Source organism: Ovis aries, chromosome 7 (genome assembly GCF_016772045.2).
Source record: "Ovis aries strain OAR_USU_Benz2616 breed Rambouillet chromosome 7, ARS-UI_Ramb_v3.0, whole genome shotgun sequence".
Lineage (NCBI taxonomy): Eukaryota > Metazoa > Chordata > Mammalia > Artiodactyla > Bovidae > Ovis > Ovis aries.
Window position 1 is genome coordinate 20,569,453 of NC_056060.1, and position 22,625 is coordinate 20,592,077.

General features: G+C 54.6%; 1 protein-coding gene across 3 annotated transcripts; it reads right to left on the minus strand.

Moving 5' to 3' along the window:
• Nucleotides 1-668: 668 nt before the first annotated feature.
• NYNRIN (NYN domain and retroviral integrase containing) lies at nt 669-21,777 on the minus strand. 3 transcript variants are annotated; one of them, XM_027971582.3, is made up of 9 exons: nt 21,710-21,777; nt 21,354-21,568; nt 12,246-12,898; nt 10,636-12,129; nt 9,592-9,722; nt 9,363-9,459; nt 6,838-6,939; nt 6,525-6,626; nt 669-5,364 (listed from the first exon to the last, which is right to left on the minus strand). In XM_027971582.3, exons 2-9 carry the CDS (start codon nt 21,549-21,551, stop codon nt 2,502-2,504), a joined length of 5,640 nt encoding a protein of 1,879 aa, XP_027827383.2. In that variant the 5' UTR covers nt 21,552-21,568; nt 21,710-21,777; the 3' UTR covers nt 669-2,501. The 3 variants fall into 3 exon arrangements, with proteins under 3 accessions (XP_027827383.2, XP_060274535.1, XP_060274536.1); XM_060418552.1 differs by lacking the exon at nt 21,710-21,777 and having other exon boundaries at nt 10,636-10,769; nt 10,953-12,129; nt 21,354-21,593; XM_060418553.1 differs by lacking the exons at nt 21,354-21,568; nt 21,710-21,777 and adding an exon at nt 20,918-21,120.
• Between the last annotated feature and the right edge of the window lie 848 nt (nt 21,778-22,625).

Sequence of the window (22,625 nt, forward strand, 5' to 3'; positions counted from 1 at the left end):
CCTCAAGTGGTGGAGAGAAGAGCTCCAATTTCTCTCTCTTCTTACAAGGACACTAATCATTACTTTATCTAAACCTTATTACCTCCTCAAAGCCCCACACCTTAATACCATCCCACTAAGGGTTGAGATTTCAACTTATAAATCTGAGGGGACGCAAACATGCAGTCTATCCCGGTGACGAAGGCTTACTCCATACCCCGCACCACAGGAGCCTCTTTGCATGGATTATTTCATAAGATCCTTGCACCATCTGAAATTTAGGAATTGTTAGCCTGCCCTAGACAGATGGGGAGACCAAGACTTCAGGAGAGGACCACACAGGTGGCAGCCATGGAGTCAGCATTCAGACCTAGTTCTATTGTGTTTCCGACACAACCAAGTTGTTTCAGCATGGATGCCATTCTTACACCAGCCTTCATTCATCTTCATTCCCACCTGCTCAGTTGTGTCCGACTCTTGGTGACCCCATGGACTGTAGCCTGCTAGGCTCCTCTGTCCGTGGAATTTTCCAGGCAAGAACACTGGAGTGGGCTGCCATTTCCTTCTCCAGGGGATCTTCTCCACCCAGGTCTCCTGCATTGCAAGTGGATTCTTTACCATCTGAGCCACCGGAAAGCCCATAATTGAGTCTAAAGTTAAAACAAACTAACAAAAACTTGAACATTAGCTCCATTTTGATCCATTTATTGACAAATCAAATGGAAAAAAAAAAAGGTCACAAACAGGTATAGTATTATAAATGTGGTTAACGGGGGAAGGGGTACAGCACTGGGGAGGGAGAACAAGGTCGAGCAGACCATCAGAGGGAGGACGAGGAAGGGAAGAGGGGGACATGCAGCGGGAGGAGGAGGGGGAAGGAGGTATTTGCTAAAAAACCCACGGCTCACCTCTCAGTGTCTCAGCTGTCACCCAATCGTTCTTTCCTGGACAGAATTAACCGCTAGAAATGGTTTAAGGGCAACACCTAAGTAGTTTGTCTACAAGATTTGGGAGATGGGGAGTTGGATGGAAGATGGGTACAGGATTTTAAGAGCTGCTCTCACTTGAACCCCCATCTATGGTGAACGGAGAACTAAGAAGCTTAATCCTGGTCCCAGCTCAGCCACCAACTCCGTGTGACTTTGGGCAAGTCACTTCCCCTTTCTGGGCCTCTTCCTTTGGCTGTAAAACAAGCAAATTGGACTTGATGGCACGTTCTACTCTGGCTCTAGCGATATCAAGTGTTTTGGCAACATGAGCTAGACAAGGAGACTGGCTCAGCTTTGGAGAAGTTAAACGACATAGAGGCTCAGCCAGAGTGACACAGTGCTGGCCTCCACCTCGAACCCTCTCTGTTGGCAGCAGCAGCAATTCAGAGGGTGAGTGAAAGCACACACCTGTGGGCAACGCACTGACTGATCTTTGCAAAGAGTGGCTGGGGGGTGCCAGGGGAGGGCCAGGATTGTCTCTACACAGAAGGCAAATCGAGGGGACTGGGGCGGGATGGGAGAACCCAGACCAAGCAGCCACACTCTGTCGGGTCTGGGGATGCAGCGCACAGGGGCGGTGGGAGGAGGAGGCTGTGGGTTTCGGGGTGGGGCTGGAGTGAAGAGCCACGCCAGCACCACGCTGTGCCAGACTGCTCATTTCAGTGACCCCCCCACCAACCCAAAACAGAGGCCTGGGCCCCTTGGTCTAGTCAAAGCAGCTCTTCAGGTAGAGATGCCACACTTGGCATCGAGATCCTTGACTCCTGCAGGGTCCATGTCCTTAAAGACAGGGTCAGGGAGTGTCTCCATTGGCTGGAGTCAAATGAGGTAGGCTGACTCTCTCCCCCTTGCCCTTCCAGAGCCAACAGGCAGGACCCGCCCACCTGGCTGGCCATCCTCCCACCCCAGCTCTAAGCCTCAGGGCCTAGGACTGCCAGTCCTTCCTTGATCAATGGCCAGGCCTAGCCTGGCCTAAGAAAGCGGCCCATGAGACCAAGGATGGGTGCCTCTCCTTAGCCTGCATGGATTTGTCTCAGCTGTTACGGCTTCAAGGGCAAAGGTTCCCCAAATGGACAGACGGGGGAGGAGCCCATATCTGGGGTTTCTGTTTGACAGGGGAATGTGGTTTCAATTCTGAGGTCCAGAGCCACACCATTTCATGGTAAGGACAGCCAGGAGCAAGATTCTGAGCTGTGCGTGTGTGCGTGTACATTCTCACTCAGGGGGAGACATTGAACTTGGCCTACCTCGGGAAAGGAGCTCTCCGCTCCCCCAGGTAGAATTGCCAGAGGCCAACATCCGACAGCCTTCAGCAGATCCTCCCAGTACCCCATACTGGGGATGTTTCATAGGGATGCTGGTCCCCAGTTCAAGGCAGTTCAGCAAAGCTTTGTGAAGTAACTTCTCTACAAAAGGCACAGTGAAGAGTCCCGGGGGTAGGGGTGGGGGGGCTGTGAGAGCATGCCTGGGGCAGGGGGAGACCTAGCAGCAGCAGCCCAGGACCCTGGAGGGGGGCTCCCCCACTGCTCCAGCTCACTGCTCCAAGACCTTGAAGGACAGCGGGGTGACGCTCTTGGCAAAGGGCTTCATCAGACTGCTGGGATAGATGCACCCAAGCTTCTCCGGGGTGGGGAAGCCCCAGACCCTGTAGAGGGATGGGCTTAGCCGGTCCCCGATATAGAAGGGACCCACCCACTTGGCACTGCTGCCATTCCTGGGGAGGGACAGCACGAGGACCTGGTCCCCCACATTCCACTCCTTCTCCTGCCTCTCACGCTTGAAACGCCTATTCTCGGCCTTTTCGCTTGTCTTCTCGGCCAGCCTCCAGTGGAGCTCCAGCAGCTCCCTCGTGAGCTGTAGCAGGAATAAATCCATCTTGAGCCCTTCAATGTTCGCACTGCTCATCTCCCACCAAAGGGGCTCGGTCAGCCTCTCCTCGGCCCCTGTCAGGATACGGAAGGGCGAGGCCTGGCTAGAGGAGGCCCTGAAGGCCAGGTGCAGCAAGGGCAGGGAAGCCGCCCACTTCTTGCCATGCAAAAAGATGAACTCCTTGAGGGCCCTCTTGAATTCCCAGTAGGCCCCGGAGCTCGTCAGGCAAGGGAACTGGAGGTCCCTGCTCGGGGAGGCCACATGAACTCCCAGGGCCAGCCCACAGCTCACCAGGACATGGCGGGCAAACTGGGGGCCCTGGGCAGCCTCCAGCCTCACGGGAATGCCCCACCTGGCGAACACATGCTGAAGCAGCAGCTGGGCCACAGCCGTGTGCGTGTAAGGCTTCAGCGGGAACGCCTCCACCCACCTGGTATTGGGGTCGGCCACGATCAGCACATGCTTGTGGCCCTCCTCGCTGACGGTGACCGGGCCCACCACCTCGATCTGCAGGTTGGACCAGGGGGCAGTGGACCTGAGGGGCCACAGAGACTCGATGACCTTCACCTCACTGCCTAGGAGGTTGCGGGGGATGCAGAACAAGCAGCTCCTGCAGTAATGCCTCACGTGCTCCTGCATCCCGGGCCACCACCCCAGCAAGCGCAGCTTCCTGTAGGTCTCCTCGGGCCTCTGGTGGGCCCCCATGGGGCCATCGTGCACAGCGAAAATCAGGTCCCTCCGGAGCTGCCGCGGGACCACCCAGACCCTGGGCCTCTTGTCTCCCTTGAACATGAGCAGGCCACTCTCCTTGTCGAGGCTGAGGGAGCTAAAGGCAGAACTGAAGGGTGAGGAGTTGGATACCTTCTGCCCGGCCTGCAGCTTGGCCATGATATCGGCCAGGGTGCTGTCGCTCTGCTGCAACGCCAGCAAGTCGGGCCTCTTGCATACGGTACGGGGAGTCACTATGGGGGCCGGCACGTCATTTGGCAAATTCCAACACTGATCGCCCCCCTGGGCACCCTCCTTGGCTAGGGTGTCCACCGTCACAGCAAACAGGGAGCCCCGGTAGGAGGTTCGATAGATGAACGGGAGGGATGAGAGGCCAGAGGTGAGGTCTATGATGTAGGAGAGCAGGCTTGGGTGAGGTAGTGGGGTCCCGTCGGAAGAGAGGAAGCCCCGAGCTCTCCAAAGGGGCAGGAGCTCCCAGAGGAGGCTGAAGATCCAGTTGCAGTGCGTGAGGAAAACAATGGGCATGTGGGATTGGCCAAAGCGCTCCAGGCCACAGGCCACGGCCGCCAGGTGGGCGTAGGTCGGGGTGTAAGGGGAGCAGGAGAAGGAGAGGGAGACAGGGGCGCTGGTGGGAGACAGCACATAGAGGCCGAAGCCAGCACACCACTCATCCTCCCGATAAAAGCAGTACCCCGACATGTGGATGCAGACAAAAGTGGACAGGTCGGAAAAAGGAGGCAGAACCTGGAAAAGCCGAGGCATGCAAGCCGTGGGAGTCAGCAGCCGGTTCTTCCCCAGCAGGCCCTGCAGAAGGGTCAGTTCCAGCGCTCTCTTGCCCTTGTCCTGTACCAGGAGGGCCCATCTGATCAACCACGCTTTGGCAACCCTGCGGCCGTCCCACGCCTCAGGGTCCACAGAGGTCCGGGAGGCGTAGAAAAGGTCCAGGACCACAGGGGTGTCCCCAATGTAGCGGGAGAAATGCTTGAGGGCCCAGGCCACGGCGTAAGGGCTGTCTCCCCCTGACTGCGGGCCCTCGCTGTCCTCATCGGGGAGGAGGGGTTTTGAGGTATAGGCTACAGGGTGCTTCCTCCCCGAGTGCTCCTGGTACACAACGGCCGTCAGGGCCACTTGGCTCACCGTCACCTCCAGGTGGAAGGGCAGCTGGGGGTTGGGGACCGACAGGCAGAGGGCGGACACCAGGGCTCGCTTCAGGGCCAGGAAGGCCTTCTCATGGTCCAGCTCCCACCGCCAGTCCGGCTTCTGCTTGAGCAGGCTGTGCAAGGGCGCCACAAGGGCTTCATAGTCGGGGATGACGTCCCGGTGGGAGTCCGTGAACCCCATAAAGAAGGAGAGGGCGGTGAAATTGCTGGGGATGGTCAGCTGGGCCAGCTGGGCAAGGACCTGCTGGCAGGGAGCCTTTCCATCCCAGGGGATGCCCAGTGAGGGAGAGGCCACTGCCGGCTGGAGATCAATGTCCAGGGCCTCGTCCTGGGGGTCGTGGAGGCTGAGGCACCGGAGGATTTCCTCTGAGAGGGAAGGGCACTCAGCCCTGAACACAGACATCAGCGAAGAGTCCAGGTCCTCCTCCTCCTCCTCAGCTGGCTTCTGCATCTCCTGCTCCTCTCTCTGCTCCTCATCCTGTCTCTCCTCCTCCTCCTGCTCCTCCCTGACTTCTTCCACATTCTGCAGACTCTCCGGGGGGCCAGGGTCCGTGTCGTCCCTCAGCTCAGAGATGCTGGCCGAGCTGGGAGGAAGGGTCTTCCACACCTTCAGGAAGTTGCCAATGTCGGTGTCCAACCTACACCAAAACAGCAGAGCAGAAGAGTCTGATGGAGGAGGTGCGGGACAGCCTGCCTGAGAGGCCACCTGAGGCGAAACCAAATGGCTGAGTGCCCCTGAGGCCAGGCCAGCCTCCCACACAGCACGACCTGCCCACAGATACTCCCTCCAGCCCCAGCATCCACTAAACCGCAACGTCAGATATTCATCTGGGCTTTGAAGGCTTATTTAATCAAAACCTCATTGACCAAGTGACATTTCCTAGCAGTTTTAAGCCAATGGTTTGATCAGAATTAGATGATCGGTCCTTCCAAACAGACTCAAGGGTGAGCAAGCCGGGGCAGCTCAACAGGGGGAAGGGGGCCTGACAAGGGGCTTAGGAGGCACAGCACACAGACCTCGGCCACAGCACTTTTCTTCAAAATGGGGAAACAGGACTGGGGGACCTGACACAGGAAGCAGTGCCCTACCCAGAAGGTGCTAACCACAGTCCCCTGCTGGGCCCAGGGAACTGGGAGGCTCCGAGTGGGTGGAAGCCAGAGGAACTGAGTTACTGCAAATCAGTTCTGCCGGCACCAGCACAGTGACCTGAGGAAAGTACTTGAGTCTCAGATCCCTCATCTGTAAAACAAGGATAGTGGTCACATGTGTCTAACTCAAGCTGTGAGGGTCAAAGGGGGAAAGACACGTGGAAAAAATTCCTCTTGGTATATACTCCAGACATAGCACCCTCTGTATGCAATGAGACAAGAATGAGGTGGTTCACCGCAGCACGGGTGCCCACAGCATAACGCAGAAACTGTCAAACGGCCTCCCATCAACCCCGTAAACCTGTCAGGCACTCATGCAATGGAATAGGGAATGGACGTTAAAGCCAGACACAGGAACTAACACGGCACGCGCCTGGGAAAAACAATCAAACATGGGGACAGATGCCAGCTGTGGAAGGATACGTACAGTGCTAAAGCACGCGTGCAAGACTGTGAAACTGTAAAACCATACTGTAATTAGTTTATGGATGCGCAGATGTGGGTGGAAGTACAAAGACCTGAAAAAGTCAAATCACCCTGCTCACTATTAAGCACTAAACAAATGTTGGCTAGCACCAAGGGGAAGCTTCCGGAAAGTCCCAGGAGGAGCTGGGAGGTGGCAGGGGGTTGGGGAGGTCCAGCCCATTACCTGTTTGGCTTCTTCAGAAACTCATCCAGGGTGGGGCCATCACGGCCCAGGGGGTCATCGGGCACCATGAAGAGATTCCCCGCAAAGGTGAAGGGCAGCAGGCTGGGCCCGGGACAGAGGAAGAAAGGTCACTGTGGAGCCCTTGACCCATCCACACCCTGCTGCCAGCTGGAGCAGAGACCAATACATCTTCCCAGCAGGGGCTGGTGAGCACTGCTCCAACGCCCCCCTCCTTGCCTCCAACCCTCCCCTGCCAGGGGCTGCCTGGCACCCACGGGGGAGGAACAGCCCAATCCCATGGAAGCCGCCTCACCGATCTTTGACCATCAGTTTCTTGGAATTATTCATCAGGACGTGGAGCTGCTCATTGGTGACGATGATGCCATCTGTCTCTTCCGCCAGCTTGACCATGAACCTGCGGGGAGGGGGGGGTCACTATGGACCCAGTACCCAGCCTCTCACCTCCCCAGTCTTCTGAGAAACTGAACTTGTTGTTTTTGTAGGACAAAAACACCACCCTTGATAGGGAGCCAGGGCTTGAGAGCCCATCCTCGTCTCTGCAGCTAGCTGGAGGAGCACGAGCCCCCGGAAAGGCAACCTGGATGCACATCTCCCAACTGTCTACGCAAACAAAGCCCCCTATTTTACACATAGGCATTCCATACACATGCTGAGACACACACACAGAAACCCATGCCTTATCCACATCCACACATACCTCTTTATTGCTTCGGTTTCCATACCTGTCGATCAAACATAAGATACCTACCCTTGACTGCTGTGAGAATTAAACTGAATGGGACAATACGCTTAAGTGTCTAGCTCAGTGCCTGCTACACAGCAGATATCAATATCCAATACTCCATGATTATTCTTCAACAATTGACAACATTCATGTACATGCCAAGCCACACACCTACCTGAGTAAACAAATCCATTTTTCCAAGGATCACTTCTCCTTGAAAGAGGGCTGTGACCAGGAAAGAAAGCAAAGGCTACCTACTTCTCAGCTTTTGCGGCAGTAGCAATTCCAGCAGCCCCGACCATGCAATTCCACAAGTGCCCAGCAGAGGGCCCTTCTGCAGTCGCTAAGTCGCTTGTCTTGTCCGATACTGTGCAACCCTATGGACTGGGGCCAGCCAGGTTCCTCTGTCCATGGGATCTCCCATGGCAAGAATACTGGGAGTGGATTGCCATGCTCTCCTCCAGGGGATCTTCCCGAACCAGGGATCAAACCCATATCTCTTAAGTCTCCTGCATTGGCAGGCAGGTTCTTACCACTAGCGCCACCTGGGAAGCCCCACAGAAAAGCTGTCTTCCCTCAAACCCAGGCCTGAATTAAAAGGCACTAGAATGCACCCCACTCCAGTACTCTTGCCTGGAAAATCTCATGGACGGAGGAGCCTGGTAGGCTGCAGTCCATGGAGTCGCTAAAATTTGGACATGACTGAGTGACTTCACTTTCACTTTTACTTTCCTGCATTGGAGAAGGAAATGGCAACCCACTCCAGTGTTCTTGCCTGGAGACTCCCAGGGATGGGGGAGCCTGGTGGGCTGCCGTCTACAGGGTCGCACAGAGTCGGACGCGACTGAAGTGACATAGCAATAGCAGCAGAATCTGTGTGCAATGCAGGAGACCTGGGTTCGATCCCTGGGTTGGGAAGATCCCCTGGAAAAGGGAATAGCTACCCACTCCAGAATTCTTACCCCATGGACAGACCATGGGATCACAGAGTCAGACAAAACTGAGCAGCTAAACTAACACTTTAGAGTCTTCCCTGGTGGCTCAGAAGGTAAAGCGTCTGCCTACAATGTGGGAGAACTGGGTTCGATCCCTGGGTCAGGAAGATTCCCTGGAGAAGGAAATGGCAACCCACTCCAGGACTCTTGCCTGGAAAATCCCATGGACGGAGGAGCTTGGTGCAGGCTACTGTCCATGGGGTCCCAAAAAGTTGGGCACAACTGAGCGATTTCACTTTCACTTTCACTTTAAAGACCTTATACAGGGTCTAAGCTGCATGCTTAGGGTCTATGCTATTGAAGGAAGGATGCTTGAGCTGCCCTACCCAAACCTGAAGGCTGAGTGGATACCATATCTTAGGGAGGAACCAAACTTCTCCCTGCCTGGCATGGGAGGTGTCTAAGTGAAGCCAAGACCTGTGCCTGCTAGGCATCAACTCCAGCCCAGGGCCAGTGAGCTGGGAGGGCCTTCTCTGCCCCCAGCAGAGGCAGCATCACAGCATCCCCTGTGCACACTGGACCAGCAGTCATGCTGAGTGTGTGCTGAGGATTGACAGATAGGGAGTCATTCAGCCTTTATCTAGGCGGCAGGGGCAGTCGGGCTCCATTTTCAGAGCCAGGGCTCCAGTCACACACACACCTCCTCCCAGAGACAAGGCAGTGGGAGGAAAAGACTGCAGCAATTCCTTGAGAAAACCTGAGCTTCAACCCAAACTGGCACCCAAATCAGCTTCTGGGGGAAGCAGCTTGCTTGAAGCACCAGGAGTCACCAGGATGGGCTAGTGCCATCCAAAGACAGTAGAGGGTTTCAGCCCACAGTTGATGGGGGAGGAAAGCCTATTAACTCAGAGAAATGGGATTGCAGAGTCCCAAATTCAGGAGCAGTCCCTGGGCTTGAATAGAACCATCTTGGAGCCCTTTCCTCTGTGTTCCTACCTCTGCCTACAGAGGGCCAATGCACCACACTTCCCTCTCTGACAAGACCCTCTGACATGTTCGCCTCCATCTCCCCAGAGCAGATGAAGCAAGACTCTGCCTCACACATCAGTGCAGCCCAAGCCCGGGGCCCCACGAGAGAAGGCCTGCAAAGCCACACACCTGTAGTCGTAGGTGGTGATCTTCTTGCCGTTCTCGAGCTGGGAGGGGGTGATTGAAAGCATCTTGAGGGAGTGTAGCTTTGTCAGAAAGTGGCTCTCTGGAAATGAAAGGCAGAAGACAGTGATGGTCAGAGGAAGCGCTAACAGGAAAAGGCTAAGATGGGAACAGAAAGACAAGGAAAAGGAAGGCGTGGTGACACTGGAGGGGCCGGGGGGCAGGCACAGCTCACCTCTCACCCTCCGGTTCTTCTTCAGCTGCCAGGTGGGTATAAACACCGTGACCTCTCGGTGTCCTCGGTTCCAGAAATACTGCACTGCCATGGCAATGCCCCGGCAGGAGAAGAAGTGCTGGAGACCGTGCCTGGAGGTGGGGTTAGGGGTTAGGGGGACCAGGGAGGGAGCAATTTTCTGCCCTAGGAATGGCCCTGCCTCTCCACCCCTCCCTCAGAACCAGCCCAGGACAGCACAGGGCATCAGAAATGCCAGGGCACCAGCATCAGCACCAACCGTGCCTTCTCCTTTCCCTCCCTCATCAAATAGTGAGCACCTGCCGGGTCCACTCACCTGCTCTGTGTGTGCGTGTGTGTGTGTGTGTGTGTGTGCGCGCGCGTGTGTAGGGGCCTCCAGGGCAAAAGGAAGAGGGCAGCCTCTACAACCAAAGAGCTCAGTTTAGGGCTGGAAGCAAACAAACATTTGCTGACCACGATCGTGTGCTGGCAATGTTCTCAGCACAGATTCCACCACGCGGGCAAATGAAGACACCTTGCACGTACTTATGCTGACATATATATACAGCAGGAAGTGCTGTGCAGGGAGCTGATCGCTACAGGTTGGCACAGTGAGGAAAATCCTCACTGAGACCGGTGCTGGGCCTTAAGGGCTGGGCTGGACATTTGAAAACTGGGGTTTACAGGCCCCCTGCTATATGAGGCAGGCTGAAAGGGAAAGATTGTGGGCCTGGGCAGAGCTGAACCCAAAGGCCGGCGGGGCCCCTTACTGGCTCTGGGAGCTTGGGCAAGATCCATCACTTCTCTGAGCCTGTTTCTGCCTCTATCAAGGGAGGAGAACAGAAAGCCACCTGCGAACGCTGCTATGGCGATTCCGCGAGCACCGCCCAGCGCCCGGTAGCTGCCCAACATGTGCCTGTTCCTCCCCTCTTTCCCCCACTTGAACCCCATGGCACCCATACACAGAGATCGAGAAAGGAAGCCCTGGGGACACGGTGCCTGAGCTCCCCGGCAGTCCCAGTCCACCCCAGGCCCATGGCTACTCACACCATGGCCACGCTGCTGCCATCAATGACCACCCGCCGCAACTCCGGGTTCCCAGGTTCTTCTGACAGGTCCAGCTCGAAGGGTGTATTCAGGGCCTCGTGGTACCTCTGGAAGCTGGTCACTGTGTTGCTTGCCTGTGGGTGGCGAGTCGGCTGCCTTGGGGTCCCCTCCCCAGCCCCCAGGAGCCCCTCCACCTGAGGCTGGCGCTTGCTACTGGGAGCCAAGGTGCCACTGCACTGTGGCCCCTGACCTCCAGGCTGCCCCTGGCCCTTCAGGAAGGAAGCACTGCCCCTTGACGGAGGCTGGCCCTCACTCACGAGTTTGCCTGCATCCAGGGTGGACCCCGGACCTGCGGGCGCCTTCTGAGCCACCGGCATTTTCGGAGTTCTGGAAGTTTGGGGGGCGGCAGGGGCTTTGGGAGCTGTAGGTCCGGTTTTAGGGGCAGGCCCAGGCTGGGCTCTGGGTGTCTGGGGACCTGTAGGCGATGCTTTGGCCGCCTGTCTTTTCTGAGCTGCGGGAGTATGGGGAGCTGCGGCCTTTTGTGCTGTGGGCACCACTTGAGCTGCCGGCTTTGTTGGAACTGAAGGCACTTCGGAGGCTGCACGTTCTTCATGGGCTGCCGCCATCATCTGTGTTTCAGGCACTTTGGGGGCTGCAGGCAGCGCTGGACTTGTGGGTGGGGTTTGAGCTGTGGGCATTGCGGCAGCCATGGGCACTTTGAGAGCTTCAGGCACTGTCTTCGAGTCAGGTCCCAATGGAGCTGTCAGTCCCCCTTGAGCAGCAGGCACCCCTTGCCCAGTGGGTGGTGCTGCATCGGGCCCCTCTTCTGGCCCCTTACAATCCCACTGCACACTTCCTTGATCCCCCAGCTCACTTCTGGCTTGGAGCTGCGGTGTAGAGGTCAAAGGTGGCCCTATCTGTGGAAGTCCTGGGATAGACTTGTCCTTTACCCCTGAGCCTCCTGAGACCACCAGTAAACTCACGACTTTTTTGGGGGTCTCTGGCCCTGGGCAGTTCTGTAGGGCTGCCTCTCCTCCCGGTCCGCCGTCTGGTGTACAGTCTGGGCTTTCCACACTGGGCAGAGGAACCAGCTCCTTCTGTTTCCATCCCAGATTTAAGGGCAAAGGATTCTGCCCTGGCAGCTTGAACTGAATGGGGCCCAGTGGCCTCTGCCAGAAAGGGAAACTGAAGCATGCCTGGGACAGGAGCCAGGCCAGGTGAAGAGAATGCAGTTCATTGATCCTCCAGAAGGTAGCAGCAATAGCCCCTGGCCACATGGGTGCAAAGGTTGGCCCTGGGGTCCAGGCCTTCCAGGGTGAGCACACACTCAGGGCTGATACTGGAGGCTGGAGCGGGAGCTTGTCTTCCCCTCTCCGGACCTGCCTCTGCTGAGACGAGGCTTGGGTGTGATCCACGGGGTCCTGGCTGCTGCTGGCTTGCACTGACCCTTCCTCGCGAGAACAGTCCACACCACCTTGGTTGTTGGATGTGACCCTGGAGGAAACCCGAGTTTGTTGGAAAGGTGGGAAGGTGAGTTAGGTCCCAAACTCTTTCCCTGGGGTTGGAGCACAGAAACAGGAAAGAAACCAAACTGATTCATCAGAACTTACCGGACCAGCTGGTTTGCTGTCTCCTGCTGGGTGTTTGGGCCTGGGGTACCCGAGATTACGGCCCCTGTGGCTCCCAGGCTGGTTAATCTCTTTGAATTTTCTGGGCTCCCCATCTCCACAAAGGGGCCAGGACCGTCTCCCACGGCCACCATGGTTGGACCTTCCTTTTGCTGGTGGGTTGGACAGATCAGGAGCTCAGGATCTGAGCGGGAGTCGGAGGTGCCGATGCGGCTGAGCCACTGGATGATGTCCTCCTTGCCAGCGGCATCCCGCACCAGGCTCAGCAGCAGCTCCTGGACCGCCGGGGGCAGCTGCAGCAGGTCCCCAGCATACTGGTCACCACGGATCCAGACCAGGGCCCCAAAGGCCCGGGTCACCTCAGCTTCCCAGATGCCACGGGGAGTGAGCAAAGGGGCCGGGCCCCAGCGCAGCCGCCCCACCAGCTCCTCCAGCCAGTTCTGGGTCATGATGAAAGACTCGGTCAGCCCGCCCACCATCAGGGAGCCCGGGGGGCCGGGCACCAGGTAGGCCAGGGTGCTCCAGCACAGGCAGTCCAGGAAGAGGCCCTGGGCCCCAAGGAAGGCGCAGTGCAGAGCCGCCGGGTAGCGGACCTCCTTCCATAGCTCCGGGCTGCACAGGCCCTTCAGATACTCCTGCAGCCGGTGGGGAGAACACAAAGGAAGCCAGCTGTTAGGGGCCGTCCCTGGGGCTCACTCCCCTCACTAAGCACGTGCGCCAAATGACCCATTCCCCCCGCCCCAACCCCTGCCCAGGACCCAGCCCTCTCTCCCTAGTCCTGCCTCCTCACACTCTCATCTCTTTCCTGGGAGCTTTGACAGATTCGGGAGAGGAGTACCTGGGCTTGGAGTCAAGGGTTCTGGTTCTAGTTCCAACCTGACCTCAATACGTTAGGGGTACTGTGAAAAATTTATCACCTTCTCAGAGGCTCTGTCTCCTCACCTGTAAAAACTGGATTAAACGAGACACTCCCAAGGGCCAGGCCTACCCTGGCGTTCTAGAATTGGGAACTAGCTGAGGGGAGGAGAGGGCACATTACTGAGGACCCTCCAAGCTATTAACTCTCCCTGTGCCTCGGTTTCCTCATCTGTAAAATGGGGATAATGGTTTCCCCCTCATTAGGCTATCATGAAGTTTCAGTGAGTTAATACAAAGGAAGTGCTTAGCTTGAGCCTGGTACAGTCTCCTCCCATTTTTCAGGCTCAGAAAGGCCATATCGCTGACCCAGGGACACACAGTCAGTGGGTGACTGGGTGAAGACCACAGCTGCCATCTGTCTGACTCTGAAACCAGAGCTCTTCCCACCTCCGCGGGTTGACTACACAGTGACTACGGGGTAATCCTGTGAGATTCTGGTTAATCCCCCTGCAGAAGGTCTCTGGCACAACCTGTAACTGTAACCATGGTAACTGTTGCCCAGAGGGGACAGAGGAGAAGATAAGTCCCTGGTCTGGTATCCAAGGGATCCCCACAGATATATACAATGGTTGAGCCGGAAGGGAGGCCTCTGGCTATCTGGGCACCAGGCCCTCATGTTTCCAGGGCTCACACACTCAGCCTTTAGAGTCTCCCATTCCGTTGGGATGGAAGAGGTTGGGTTCTTCTACTCTCTGATTGAGTTCCACCAGCATGACCCCATGGGCTCCAAGGAACCATGGGAATTGCCTCTTAATCGGCCAACCCTGATGACGGCATTCATCTTCAAGCACCTCCTCACCCCTGTGTCAGTGACAGTCACCCCTCTTCCTGCCTTCCCCTGACAGATCCATAAGGAACAAAGGCTCCATTTTGGATCTCCTACAGCCATCCCAAAGACCACATGGGGATCACGGTATTCAGACCTATAAGAGTTATTCCACCTGGTCAGATTCACCCTTGCCAGGTGGTGGGTGAGCGAGGTTGCTCAGGTCTGAGCTTACCTCTTCCACCTGGCCCAGGTCATGGGAAGATCCCACGTGCCACGGATCAGCTAAGCCCATGTGCCACACCTACTGAGCTGGTGGCCTAGAGACCAGGAACCGCAAAACTACTGAAGCTGGCACACCCAGAGCCCGTGCGAACAAGAGTAGAGAAGCGGCTGCAACGGGAAGCCCACGCACTGCAGACAGAGATCAGCCCCCCCTCGCCGCAACTAGAGAACAGCCTGCTCACAGCACAGCCAGTAAAGAAAGAAAGAAAATGTAAATGTATATTGGAAATGAGGTGACTTTCAAAATAATAAACCTGAACTGATATTTATTGAGTCCTTGCTAGGTGCCAGGCTCTTTACATACATTAATTCATTGATTCCTCTCTCAGACCTATATGGAAATTACTATCCTTCCCATTTAAGGTGAGCAAGAAAGGACAGATGTCTGAGGTCACACAGACAGAGGCTGGGACACTCAGGCACTCTGACTCCAAAGTCTGAGGTCTTAACCATGATGCTGTCTATATGAGTGTGTGTTCTCAGTCATTCAGTCGTGTCTAACGCTTTGCGACCCCATGGACTGTAGCCCATCAGGCTCTTCTGTTCACGGAATTTTCCAGGCAAGAATACTAGAATGGGTTGTGATTTCCTACTCCAGGGGAGCTCCCTGACCCAGGGAGAGAACCCGAGGCTCTTGCATCTCTTGCAGTGGCAGGCGGATTCTTTACCACAGAGCCACTAAGGAAGCCAATGGCACATTAGAGAAAAAAAAGATAAGGAAAAAGGCGTTCACATCCAGAAAATATCTGGAGAAAATTTCCTGCTTTAAGCCCACCCAGACCTTTACATCCAGAAAAATCAGGAGCAGATTTCCTGCTTTACGCCTACCCAGACCTTTTTCTCCAAGAGGAGAAGTAGAGAAGACGCAGGAATGAAGTACACACAGAAAAACCTTGTGTATTTGTTAAAATATACTGCCCTGTGTCCTGTGAGTCATCGGTCAATGTGTAAGTTAAATAAAAATAATACCACCAGACAGCTTACTACTGCTGTATACTTTATCAGTCCTGACTTAGGATTCTTCTTTCTCATAAGTCAGTTACCATTCATTGTCTGCTTTCCAGAAGCACACCAAATTACACTGCAGAATACTCAAAAAGTTAAAAAAAAAAATGGCAGCACCAAAAAACTCCAGAATTAGGAGTGAAGGAGAACATTTTTTAAAAAGTGGATTTAGTGGTCTAGTGACTAAGACTCCATGCTCCCAATGCAGGGGGCCCGGGTTTAATTCCTGGTCAGGGAACTAGATCCCACATGCTTCAACTAAGAGTTCACGTACCACAACTAAAGACTGATGATCCCACAAGCTGCAACTAAGAACCAGTGCAGCCAAGTACATTAAAAAAAAAAAATTAAATAAAAGGTGGACTAAGATAAAGTTGTTTGAGGAGCAGTTAGATCTGGGAGCCTACCGACCCCACTACACAAAGGCTGAGCAAGTACCACCCAACCCACTGAAGTTTGTTCTGCAGAAGCTGATCAGTGTACTTGAGAGTGTGGGTAGCATACAAAATCATGGAGGAAGAGAAGAAGGCCAACAGTGAGGTCTACAGTGAGCACTGAGTGCAGAGAAACTCATTCTTCTCATTCAGAGATTCAGCCATAGTAACCAACAATGGATGAAGTCCGATGCCCACACAAAAGGGTCTCCCTGGGGCATCTTAGAAGAGTGGGGGAAACTACAAACTTCCAGAGAGAAAAACACACTTCACATCAAAGGACCAGGGACCAAGAATAGCTTCAGATGTCCCCAAAGCAAGAAGTCAATAGATTAATGCCTTCTCACTTCTGAAGGAAAATAGTCTTCCATGTATAATTCGATACCAGCCAAACTGTCAATCAAGTGACCTTCAGCTATTCCATGGAGATACTCAGATATGCAACCCCAAGAATCTACCTCCTCTAAAGCCTTTCTCAGGAAGTTCCTGAAGAGTATTTTCCAGCAAATCAAGAAAGGAAAAACCAAGAAAGGAGACCTAACTCAGAAAAAAGGCAAAGACAATCTCCAGAATGATTGTGGAGAGAAAGTTCAGAATGTATTCATCCATTCAAGAAATCACTACTGAGCATCTACTATGTTCAAGCATTGTTCTGGGAGGCATAGAGGGCAACTAGTTCAGGCTGAAGAGTGGAATTCCAGAAACAGGAAGGCTGACCTCAGTTATCAGCATGATCTTTAGCACAGCACCATCTTTCTAACTTAATGACGCTACTGACAGACGTGCTCCACCAACCCAAGACAAAGACACAGCGTTCAGGAAACAAGGTGTTTAACAAACAGCAAAAGGATGCCAAGAATGACAGCAAACAGGAGTCTCAGGATGATAGCCACGCAAGCCTGACCAGACAGAAAGAAGGGTACCCCCAGGAAAAAATCTGTAACAGGCCACCTTGAAATCAAAGCCTTATTCTTGCAGAAAACTGTCGTGAGCAGCTACTGAAAGTTATAAGAATTAGCAATGGGTTCAAAGGAAAACAAACAAACAGGTAAGGTGTGAGCTCTTTACCTCAGAAAAAATTGAAAAGTAAGATAGAAAACCCAATCATAGTACACTTCAACGTTTAGATGTGAGTGATATTTGCATGGGCACAATGTTGTGAATAATAAATACAGATTTAACAGAAAATGAAATATAGTTATATTGGGAAGACAAAAGGGATGGCAATATAAAGGACCTAAATCCTCACCTACAATGAAAGTGAAAGTCGCTCAGTCGTGTCTGACTCTTTGCGATCCATGGACTATACAGTCCATGGCATTCTCCAGGCCAGAATACTGGGGTGGGTAGCCTTTCCCTTCTCCAGGGGATCTTCCCAACTCAGGGATCGAACCCAGGTCTCTTGCATTGTAGGCAGATTTTTTTACCAACTGAGCCACAAGGGAAGCCCAAGAATACTGGAAAGTGAAAGTGAAGTCACTCGGTCGTGTCTGACTCTTTGGGACCCCGTGGACTGTAGCCCACCAGGCTCCTCCATCCACAGGATTCTCCAGGCAAGAGGACTAGAGTGGGGTACCATTTCCCTCTCCAGGGGATCTTCCCGACCCAGGGATCGAACCCAGGTCTCCCGCATTGCGGGCAGACACTTTTAACCTCTGAGCCACCAGGGAAGGCTTAAGAATCCTGGAATGGGCAGCCTATCCCTTCTCCAGGGGATCTTCCCCACCCAGAAATTGAACCAGGGTCTCTGCATTGCAGGCGGATTCTTTACCAACTGAGCTATCAGGAAAGTCCTCACCTATAATAATAGGAAGTAAAAAGGTATCTAAAATTAATTGAAAGATACAGGATCTACATATTTTTTAGGAATGTAGAGATGTATAAATTCCAGAACAGCACAGAAGAGGGAGTTGGCAGGACAAGGCAGGGAATCACTGCATTATACTGTGGATTTTAAAAAAATTACTGGCCTTTTAAATTATGTATTACTTTGATAAAGAAAAATTAAGTTCAAGATAAAGGAGGGACTTCCTGGCAATTCAGTGGTTAAGAATCCTTGCTTCCTTTACAGGAGGCACGGGTTCGATCCCTGGCCAGGGAACTAAGATCCCACGTGCCGCAAAGCCAAAAACTAAATAAAACTAAATGTAAATAAGCATCTTTTTAAAATTGGAGCATAACTGCTTTACAATGTCATTGCTGCTGTACAACAACATGAATCAGCTACACGTATGCAGGGTGGGAGGAATTGAGAGAGTACATTGACATATATACACTACCATGTGTAAAAATAGACAGCTAGTGGGAAGTTACTGTCCTGCACAGGGAGCTTAGCTCTGTGCTCTGTGATGACCCAGAAGGGTTGAATGGGAAGGACGTGGGAGGGAAGCTCGAGAGGAAGAGAGAGAAATAAATGCGCAAGCATCTTTTTAAAAAAATAAATGAAAACAAATAATTAAAGGAGAAGGCTCAGGTGCCCACAACACAATTATGTGTGCTGGTAAGTTGTGGGGATCCAGTTGTGGGGAGGGCAGTCCTGATCTGTAGCATTTTCTAATTTCTGCGGTGTAACTACTCCCATCCTGGCTGATTTCAAACTACGAATAGGACTCCGCCGACTCAAAAACTTCAAGACTTTTCAACAACGGGTCAGCAGGAGCCAGTTTCAGCACACCCCTGGCCACTACCAGCTTTCATGGTACTGCTCACAGTCCGTGTGGGGCAGGAACAGGCCAACTTGCACCTGAGAGCCAAGCCCAGAGTCAGCAAACCACACCCTGTCCCACGGCTCCCCATCTCAATCTCGAGCTCCCCCTCACCTTGTTCCATCATCTCCAAAAAAGAGTAGAATCGAACTGTCACCTGTCCTCTCAGCACCCAATCCTTCTTCACACCGTTGTCAAGGAGGACAGAAAAGCTGGGCAGGGCTTATCTCTGAGAGACTCTGATCATTAACTAAAAACTCTCCTTTCTACTTGCTGATTTCCCCTCAGAAAGGTCACGCCTCCCCAGGGCCTGTTTTTGCTGCCTAGGAATGTGATTTCCAGCAATGCCTGCATTATTTTTTAAATCCCACCACAAGAAAACTACTTCAAGGTACTTTCGAGTTCTACAGAGATTTCCTAGAAAACCAGTGCATATAATAGCAAAACACATCTGAGCTCTTCTCCAAAGAACCCCGTACCCTTCTTGACCCCTTCTTCCCTCACAGACAGGACATCCATCACCCCTTCTCCATGCCACAAGCTTCAGTCTCACTGAGCTCTCTCTGCCAGCTGGCTGTGTATATCAACTCACTATCAAGGTGCATGGTTCTGTGTCCTTACAGCTGGGATGGGGGTCAGCCACAGCACCTCTACATGGAAACCCCGAGACTTCCTTCTTCTTGGGTGCTCAGTTATGTCCAACTCTTTGCGACCCCGTGGACTGTAACCCGCCAGGTTCCTCTGTCCATGGAATTTTCCAGACAAGAATACTTGGGTGGATTGCCATTTCCTCCTCCAGGGGATCTTCCCAACCCAGGGACTGAACCCAGGTCTTCCAAATTGCAAGCACATTCTTTACCGCTGAGCTACTAATCAGCTGCTCAAGACATCCTTATACATGGGAAATTTTCCTGCATCAGATCGCTGAACCTTAGAAAGCATTTCATCCAAGCCTCTCACTTCACAAACAAGGAGACAGACGCAGAGAGGGAAAAGAACTCATTCAAAGTTACACAGCTTGTTAACCACAACACTTACTGACATCTCTACCCTATAACTCTCCACACTGGCAAAAGTCAGCATGCATTATTTCAGCTGACTCTTACCAACTCTTCTATGAAGTGAGTATTACTACATTGTTTTCTAGATGAGGAAATAAGCTCAAGAGAAGGTCAGTGATTTGACCCAGGTCAGCCAGTTAGAAGGTAGCAAACCCCAATCTCCAGCTCTTTCCACCACACCCATCTGTCCCAGCAGTTAACTTGGTGACAGCAAATTGAGCCCAGATCTCCTACTTCTAGAACAAAACCTCACCCTCCCCACGTTCCCTGCCCTCCCGCTCCAAAGCTCTACTCATCTCTTCTTTCTGCTCATTCTTTACAATAAGGGAGGGAGTTACCCAAAACCCCTCATGCTGTTTCCATCTTAAACTGTGCTTTTCTCCAGAAGAAAACAGGTGGGAAAGAGGTGAAAGGATGGGGTGGGATGGGGGGATTGGAGAAAGCCACTGGCTGCACTAGCAGGGCCTGGGGTGTGAGGGAAAGTCAGTGGCCCCAGGGACCCTGAGGCAGCGGTGGGAGGAGGAGTAGCTGAGGCTGGAGAAGCTGATGAAGGATGTAAGTAGGGGTCAGGGGAGCTAGACACCCCCAGTTTCACAAAAGGGTGAGCGGGTGTCTTTCAAATTAACAAAAAGATTAAGACCCCCAAAGAACCCGAAGGCTCCTCGGGCTAACCCGCCTATCCCAGCTACTGAAAAGCCTGCATCTCCAGGGCTCCTGCACATCTGCTATGTGGGCAGGCACCCCTCCCCTCCCCCAGCACCTCTGTCAGAACTGGACAAACTGCTGACGAAGCAGCTCAGCGGAGGGGCTGAGGCAGGAACTTTCTAGCCTGCCTGTCCACTGGCCAGCGTGTTCTGGGCCTCCCCCACCCATGGCCTTGACCAATTAGGATACTGGTAGAGACCTAGCTGGGGAAGGGGAGTGTGTTGGGGTGGGGTGGGGTGCATGGGGGAGAAGGGTGGTCTGGGACTGAGGGAGGCTGTAGTATTCCTACCAGGAAAAGATAAGATAAGGGAATCTGGGGGAAGAGGGAGACCTTGGCCATGACTGGGGATCAGAGGGAACCTGAGAGGCCCAAGTGGAGGAGAAGCGGGTGAGAGAAGCTAGAGCAAACGCGAGAGAGGCACACGGTGACCTGGCCTGCCCAGCATCCAGCCCCACACAGCAGGCCCTTTCATCTGAAGCCCACAGCCCTCCTCCCAGAGGATTCCCACCCATCCCCAAAGCCTGCTACCTTCCAGAGCAGCTGCACCCCTGCCCCTGAGCCCCTGCAAGAGGCCGCCTACGGCATCAAGAGTGTGGGGTGCTGAGCCCAGAGCCCCTGCCACCCCCACCTTCCCAACCCTAAGTATCCCCTGACGCTCTCCAGTCCCCAGTACCTCATCTGTAAAATGCCAGCATTTCTCTAGGAGTTTCTAATGGCCCCTCCAGTCCCAGCGCTCAGGCTGCGAGACGCAGCCCAGGATTTAAGGAGACTTACATGAAGGCAGAAAGACCTGGGCCTTCCAGCCTCTGGGTGGAGAACAAAGAGATACGCTGCACAGACCACAGAAATACCAGACCTTAAGTTGCTCCCCCGATGGAGGAACAGGCTGTAAATGCGGGCCCCTGGCCAGAGAAGGCTCCTGGGGGGACACACAACGCAGAGCCTTTCTCAACACACTTGAGGGACTGAAGTGACACGCAAGAGAGGGGTGGGGCAGAAAAGAAAGAAGGAACCAGAGGGAAGGACCCAAAGCTGCAGAAGTGGAGCGGCAGAGAATGGCCCAGTACCTGCCCGCCATACTGCCCAGTCCAGGTCGGGGGGCCTCTGGGGACCCTTCCCTCCCCGAGTGGGGGGGGGAGGGGGAGGGAAGGGGGGCGAAGGGCGGGAGAAAGGTCTGGCTGGAAGTGATAAGAAGCCAGACGCTGTTTACCTTGGCTTTGCCCATGTTCTCCCTGGGTCCCTCGAGCTGCAGCCAGAAGTAGGGGGTGTCCGGGCGGCTCTGGAAAGCGTTCAGCTTGACCCTGAAGATGCGCTGCACTTGCTGCCGCTGCCGCTGCACCCGGGGCTTCGACTTGGTCTGCACCATGAACCATTCCTGCGCCGGAGGGTCGCCCCCGGACAGGAGCATGGCTGCCCCGCCCGCCCCTGGAAGAAGGGAGCCGACAGTGTCACCGGCGTCCCCCGGCCGGAGGCGCCTAGGCCACGCCCCCTCCTCCGGGCGGCGCGCCCCCGCCTCGGCCTGGGTCCCCCCGACACACACACCCCACCCCCGGCTCGCGCACCCACCCGCCGCGGCTCGGGCGCCCTTCCCCCGGAGCTCCGAGCCTTTCGGCGGCGGCTCCCGCGACAATCTCTTCCTGCCAGGGGTTGCAACGGGGGTGGGACCGATCGGGCTCCCGCCGCCCTTCCCTCCGCCCCCACCCTCCCCCGCTTCACCGCCGCGCCAGCCCCTCCAGGATGAACTTTAGCTGTGTCTGCCCGGCAGCTTAAAGGGGCGCGGAGGGAGGCGGCGGGGCGGGGGAAGGGGGAGAGGGACGCGCGGGGGCGGGGGTCCTGAAAACCTCTGCCTTCCACTCAAGTCTCGGGCTCAGAGCCAGAATCCGGGGGTCAAAGTTAATTTCCTTCCACATTCCCCTTTCCCCAGGGGGAGGGAGAGGAAGGAAGGGCACCCCGGTGGGGGAGAGGGGGCTTGGTTTCCGGCACCCGGCCTTTCTCTCCGTTCCTCCGGCCAGCCCTGCCGCCTCCTAGGCCTCCCAGGAGAACCGAGAGCCGCGCCCCTCCTTCCCTCGCAAGAAAGGGTTAAAGGAGAGCAGGGTGGGGAGCCTGGGAGGCTGGGGCCTGAGGAAAACTCCGGGCCGGAGATCGAGCAGGAAGGAGAGGGTAAAAGCACCGCCCCCTCACCCCCCGCCCCTAAGTCTGGGGACAGCCTGGGGCTGGCAGGCAGCCCGGAGCCTCCTGAAGCCCCCAGGCCTGGAGGGGCGGGGAGAGCGCCCGAGTTTACGGGAGTTTTCAGACTTGCACTGTTTATGAAAGCCTTTCTGAGCAAGTTTGAGCTAAGCCGAGAGGGGAAGCTTTAGGATGGGAGTGAGGGTCTGGTTGCTGACAACCTCTGAGGGTTCCCTCAACCCCTGACCTGCCGCCAGTCAGCTGCTAGGCCTCGGTGGTCAGGGACCAGCCCTGGACTGGGGGGCTGCCGCCAACA